The 6,562-nt window shown below is 38.4% G+C and overlaps 1 protein-coding gene across 1 annotated transcript; it reads left to right on the top strand.

The window, feature by feature from the left end:
* Positions 1 to 468: 468 nt before the first annotated feature.
* LOC137716354 (probable WRKY transcription factor 20) lies at positions 469 to 6,271 on the top strand. Its single transcript, XM_068455793.1, has 6 exons — positions 469 to 938; positions 2,559 to 2,723; positions 3,242 to 3,779; positions 3,875 to 4,040; positions 4,123 to 4,281; positions 5,460 to 6,271. Exons 1-6 carry the CDS (start codon positions 696 to 698, stop codon positions 5,947 to 5,949), a joined length of 1,761 nt encoding a protein of 586 aa, XP_068311894.1. The 5' UTR covers positions 469 to 695; the 3' UTR covers positions 5,950 to 6,271.
* Positions 6,272 to 6,562: the final 291 nt, after the last annotated feature.

Genomic DNA, 6,562 nt, shown 5'->3' with positions numbered 1-6,562 from the left:
AACTACATTTTGCCACTTCAATTTTGCTATTTATGATATGGAATTTAATCATAATCTATGTTTTTGACTCAAATAAATGGAGGTTTGTTACATAAATTCTCATATTTGAGATTCTTTTCTCTTTTTCTACATTAGTGTTTTGTTTTGGTCTTGACTCAAAACCAATGCTTGCACTTACGACTGAAATATCAAATATGGTTCCAAAGACTGAGCCTCTAAATTAGGTTTTCTGGATATAGCTCCCTACTCCAACTTGGAAACCACTTTATTTGATCCAACCCAATGCAATCTTAGACTTGGATAACGATATTTCTACGAATAGATACTAGCAGACGTCGATTTCAATACCACTTTATTTGCATATGATTATTTTCTTAAGAAGTTTAGTATCGAATTCTAACTTAGCATTGATCTCGATTACGTTGATTCATTGCTTATAATCAACTGATGTAATCCACGTTTGCACAAAAATCACAATTCAGTTTACACTCTTGCACGATTTTTAGTCGGTACGCAGAGGAATAGAGATCCAATGCAACAAGTCAACATGCGTCTCTCTCACTCTCTGTGACAAAAACATTCCGAATTACCATTTTACCCTTCCCTGCTCTTCCCCTGTTCTGAACAAAAGCGAACCCAGTAGTCCCCTCTTCCCTTGACTCCATCAGACCACACGCTAACCCACCAGCCCTCCAATGGACTCGACCGCACTCGACCACCCATCCGGACCCTCCGATGACGTCGATCCGGGTCTAACATATTTCCACCCCAGCTCCGAGCCGGCCTTTTACTCTTCTGCTGCTGCTTCCGGTGGGGCCAAGTACAAGCTCATGTCCCCGGCCAAGCTTCCGATCTCGAGGTCCCCCTGCCTCACTATCCCTCCCGGCCTCAGTCCGACGTCGTTTCTCGAGTCCCCCGTCCTCCTCTCCAACATGAAGGTTCGTCCGCTTCGACGTCGTTTTCCGATCCTCTTAATCTTTTCTTTTTTTTTTAATTTTAATTAAATTTCTATTTTTGGGGAGCAAAAAGCAAATGCTCTTTTGAATGTTAGGCCGCGTTTGGCTGCTTAATTTCTTCTGTTTAGTTATTAATTTTTGAATTAAATGTAAGACTCTGTTTGGTTGCTGGGAAAATGAATTGGTAGGGACTCAAGTGTTGAAGTTAGTTTACTGCCTTAGTAGCTGAGCTTCTGATTTGGGAGTGAAAAAGTTTCGATTTTGAACTTTTTCTTGGCCATTTTCTTGGTAACCAAACAATGGGTAGATAAGGGAAATGGGTTTGACGGCCTGAGATTTTACCACGTGGTATATATGGGATAGTGGGGAATTTGGAGGACTTAAAACTGATGTGATGTTGATGATGAGTGAGCTAAGAGATGCTCCTTCTTTCAGAAAAATTTCAAAATTCCAATTACTATTTTTGTTTATATTGTTGCATTACAGCGTAAGCTAAGAAGATGATGTGATGTTGATGATGAGTGAGCTAAGAAGATGCTCCTTCTTTCGCTGCGAGTGCTTGATTTAATTTATATTATGCCAATGGCAGTGAGATTTTATATGTGGGTGCTTCAGATGGGACCCCGAGATTCTGATGCTTTGTTGCTGTTTGAGAGTAATGTAATGGTAGTATTGGCCTATTGGGGTCTTTTCTCTTTATGCCCGTATAGATTGTTCGAAAGCAATTGCTTTCAGGAGTAATGGGGCTTTCACTTACAAGTCTATGAACTTTGTTGTTCTTTGTTACTATTGACAGTGTTTGTATTTTCACATAATGAATCTTTCTTCTCTTCTTTTTTGCTTTGTTGGTGGGTTCTAGCCTTTCTGCTTGTCATTGTTTACCGTTGGCAGTGGATTCAAGTATGACAAAAAGGTTTCTATTTGTGTATGTAGAATAAGGAATAAATGCATCAGCAAGGAGGTATAGGGAGTCTAGAGAGATTGTGGGTAAAGGGTGTGGGTAAAGGTGCTGTTAAAAGTTGTGATCGGCATGTGTTTTTATAGGGGCTATGACCCTTCATTGTTCTAATTGTGATTGGAGATGACATTTTTTGTTCGAAGCTTATTGCTATAACTTCAGTTATCTGGGTAATCGGTCTAAATAATCGCTCTTTCATCTTCAGTGGGTTTGTTTAAGATATGTTTATCTTCCTTAATAGTATTTGTTTCATTTTTGCTGGTAATGGACGAGCTTGTTAGAATATTTTGGTAATCTATGCTGGATGCACAAATTCCATCTCTGTTAAGAGATGCCAATCACGATCATGCCCAAGTGATTCTCAGAGTTTCCTGTTATTGGACAGATATGTAACAGCATGCCAAAGTACTGCCAAATTCTTTCCATCAAATTAAAAGGGCTTCAAAGTTGCAGGGATAGCTCATGGGGATACATTTTCTTGTCAAGTTTCCTTATAGCTTTGTTTCATGAAGAGTTTTATTTCCTCCTGCTCTAGTTTTACGAGATTTTCCTTTTCTCTACATGCCTCATTGCTTGATTAAAAGGTATCTGGACCAGGAATTTTGTGACATATTTCTTGATTTCTACTTTTTCTGGTCTTGCAGGCAGAACCTTCCCCAACTACTGGGTCCTTTTTGAAGCCTCAAATGTTGTACGGATCTCTGAGTTCTACTACATACTCAGCAACCACAGTTTGTTCAGATTTCAATACCTCGGATGAAAGAAATTCTGGAAGCTTCGAGTTTAAGCCCCATGCTATACCAAATATGGTAATTTGTATGGATTAGTTGTCCATTATTCTTTCATTAGTTGCGTCCTTGACTGATATGTTTTATGTATGTGAGGAAAGATACTAATTAAATGGTGGCCTCGATCCTAAGTTTAGCTGATTGGTCTTTGGCCAATTTTGTGCTCTAGCTTAAACTTCAGTGGATGTCTACTTGATGCTACAAAATCTTATATGATCGTATTCTGAAGATTAACTGATTTATTTAATCTCTTACCATTATTGTTTCAGTACTTTTCTGTCTATCAAGTGCTGTATGATGAGTAATTAAATTTGTTAGTGTGAAATATACTTTATTTGGCTTTTTTTCGATATTGTTTCTTAAGGATGCTTTATAAGAAACAATGTTTTCTAGTGCTAGACTCTCGTTGAGATGGACCGTCGTATTTCTTTCTAAATTGTAGAACAATGATATGTCTTTATTCAAGTTCTTTATATATCTACAAGTGTGCCAAAGTGGTTGTAGAATACTGGTTGCCTAATGCTTTACAATTATTCAAGGTTACTACAGATTATAACCATTATAGGAATGAGCAGCCTGTGCAAGTCCCAGGTCAAGCTCAGCCTCAATCACATGCATCACCAACTTTGGCTAAAAATGAGATGGCAGTCTCTTCAAATGAATTGAGTTTATCTGCACCTGTTCACACTGGAGGAGCTAGTGCACCCGTGGAAGATGATTCGGGTGACTTAACACAGAGGGAACATCCACATCCTGGGGTCCAAACATCTCAGGGTGATAACAAAGGAAATGGGCCTTCAGTAATATCCTCTGATGATGGGTATAACTGGCGAAAATATGGACAAAAGCATGTTAAAGGGAGTGAATTTCCTCGCAGTTATTACAAATGTACCCATCCTAATTGTGAAGTGAAGAAGCTATTTGAGCGATCTCATGATGGACAGATAACAGAGATTATCTACAAGGGTACACATGATCATCCTAAGCCTCAACCAAGTCGACGATATAATACTGGTGCTATGATGCCTGCTCAAGAAGAAAGATCTGACAAGGCTTCATCATTGACTGGTCAAGATGGTAAGCGTCAGAGTAATTCTCATAAGCTATTTAACAAATAAACTAATGTTCTTCTATCATCTCTTCTAATTTTGTTTTTTCTTCTCTAATTGTAGACAAACCATCCAGCATTTATGGGCAAATGTCTAGTAACAATGAGCCAAATAGTACTCCTGAGCTCTCTCCTATCACAGGCAATGATGATAGTGTAGAAGGCACAGGCTCACTGTCAAATAGGTTGCCAGATGAGGTTGATGAGGATGACCAATTCTCAAAAAGGAGGTATAAATATTCAAGAAATGCTTATGTTTTTCTAGTGTTGTTCATTTTCCCTAACTAACAAGTTGTCAAATTTGTTGAGCAGGAGGATGGATGTCGGTAGCATTGATATCACACCAATTGTTAAGCCTATCCGAGAACCACGAGTTGTTGTTCAGACTCTCAGTGAGGTTGATATATTAGATGATGGATACCGCTGGCGCAAATATGGTCAGAAAGTGGTAAGGGGAAATCCTAATCCAAGGTATGGCTAGGCTACTTCTCACTGAATTTCATCTGTTTCAAGATGTAGCTTCAGTGCTGATTTGATAACTTTGTGACTACTCATAAAGTAGTTGGGCTTTCTTCTGTTATGGTTAATGGACTATTCTGAAAACTACGGTAGGTGGGAACAATAACATTCATGCAAAAAGTAAGCCCAATGTCTCTGCTATGGCAGCTGTTGTTTGAACTATCACGATCTTGTATGGACGGCCTATGGCAATTCACTCCCCCACCCTCCTCTGGCCGTATCATGCTCCAGGAAGAAATTTAGATAATTTTCTTAAATATAGTATAAGCACTGGGTCTGACAGTTGATGTCTTTAGAGATTAATCGTGCAGGCAAATATGCAATTATTTGTTGGTACTTTGACAGTTCTTCCCAATTAGTTTAACCGAAACTTGCCTTCATCTCCCCAGCCATTTCCCCCTTTTTCGTCTATGAAATTAAAGAGTTTAACTGAGACTCTGCTCTTTAAAGTGAATATTCAGAAAGAAGTCTTGAACAATGGTACTTTCACCGAGATTGTCGTGGTACTTTTGAATATTGCTCAATTGGCCCGAAGCTTGACTTCACTAACTGTGTAAAAGGTCTATCAAAAATCTTCTTGAAGAAACAAGGAATAAAAGAATAATTCAAGATCTCTTCCCAAAATTGAACTAGCCTATAACTTTTAACCACAGATGTAACCTCTAGCATTGTAGAAAAACCTCGAGCATGCTTGTTTACTAATTAGCTGCGTGCTGTATTTGGACATCGTATATGTGTAAATCACAATGGTGGTTCTGAATAACTAGGAAGTGTTTCTATTTCCACCCTGCACTGTTTCTTTTTGTTTTAAATAGAAAAACACAACTTGCAATACCCCCAATATTCCAAAGAACTTGCTCTCTGTTTATTTTTTTTTTGTTTTTTTGTTTTTTTGTTATTTTTTTTTTGTTTTTTGTCTTTTTAGGTAATTGACGTCATGGTAAACTTTAATTACAAATCGGATTAAGAACATACCACAAATATATAAAATGGGGTGATAATAGAAGCACTCATAACTAGTTACTACCTTTAATTTAAAGTAAGTGTATGAACTATATGGCTCGACTCTTTGTTAACTGCAATTCCCAAAAGATTTATGTGGTTTCTCATTGTTGTCATGTGTTATGCAGGAGCTATTACAAGTGCACCAATGCTGGATGCCCTGTTAGAAAACATGTGGAGAGGGCATCGCATGATCCAAAAGCAGTTATAACTACATATGAAGGGAAACATAATCATGACGTCCCTACTGCAAAGTCTAGTAGCCATGACACTTCAGGACCAACAACTGTGAATGTCCTGTCGAGAATTAGACCGGAAGAAAGTGACACCATAAGCCTTGATCTTGGTGTTGGAATGACCTCTGGTGGCGAAATTAGAACCAACGAGCACCTGCAACTGCACTCTGATCTTGTGGAACGGCAATCTCACACGAATTCCAATTTCAGGGTTGCTCAAAATACCCCTGTTTCGACATACTATGGTGTTCTTAATGGTGGCATGAATCAGTATGGATCTAGGGAAAACCCAAGTGAATCACGCAGCATCGAAATTCGACCTTTAAATCATTCCTCATACCCATATCCACAGAACATGGGAAGAGTACTAACAGGTCCGTGAAATTTCTTACGATGAAGCCAACAGAAATAAGCTGCTTCTCCCCTTCTTTCGGCACAGGCGAAGGTTAAAAGGGCATCTCAGTTTCAGACCGAAAAATAAAAACAAAGGTATGTCTATTTCAAAGAAAAGAGGTATTATAATTAGGTGCCTGCTACAGAAAGCCTTCTCTGTCCAAGTAATGTATTTGTAACATTAACTTGTCAGGGAATACTAGCATATACACATATGAATCAATATTAATATTATATTCAGAGTCTTTTACACCATGTGTTGTAATTCAAATGCTTAAAATGTTCAATTATTACAAGAAAATTTTGTTTCTTTTCGCGTTTGTGACGGGATTTTAAAAGTATAATTAGTACTCACCGAGCTGCCGCTTTAGAGCCTTAAGTTTGCTCGGCATGGTGAGTGCTATTGCTAAAGCTTGAGCAGAGGTAGATGCCGGAGCACGTTGCAGTTTGGTGTCATTTGTGCCATTTGCGTCTGAAATGATGATATTGTCTGTTGCTGCAGTAGATGATAAAGTTTTCCTAAATGTAGATGCAAGAAGTATAATGCATCGTAAAATGATGGAGTCGAAGATAAGTTGTAGGGATGCCCTCCCGCAATTAAT

The sequence above is a fragment of the Pyrus communis genome, chromosome 14, assembly GCF_963583255.1.
Source record: "Pyrus communis chromosome 14, drPyrComm1.1, whole genome shotgun sequence".
In the NCBI taxonomy this organism is placed as follows: domain Eukaryota; kingdom Viridiplantae; phylum Streptophyta; class Magnoliopsida; order Rosales; family Rosaceae; genus Pyrus; species Pyrus communis.
Note: the sequence above shows the minus strand (reverse complement) of the source record. Positions and strands in the feature narration are given on the sequence as shown.

Excerpts from the sequence above, each read along its gene's own strand:
- LOC137716354 (XM_068455793.1), top strand. The coding sequence starts at position 696 with ATGGACTCGACCGCACTCGACCACCCATCCGGACCCTCCGATGACGTC. Across the intron at positions 2,724-3,241 it reads CCCATGCTATACCAAATATG|GTTACTACAGATTATAACCA; the intron begins GTAATTTGTATG and ends CAATTATTCAAG. Across the intron at positions 4,282-5,459 it reads AGGGGAAATCCTAATCCAAG|GAGCTATTACAAGTGCACCA; the intron begins GTATGGCTAGGC and ends TGTGTTATGCAG.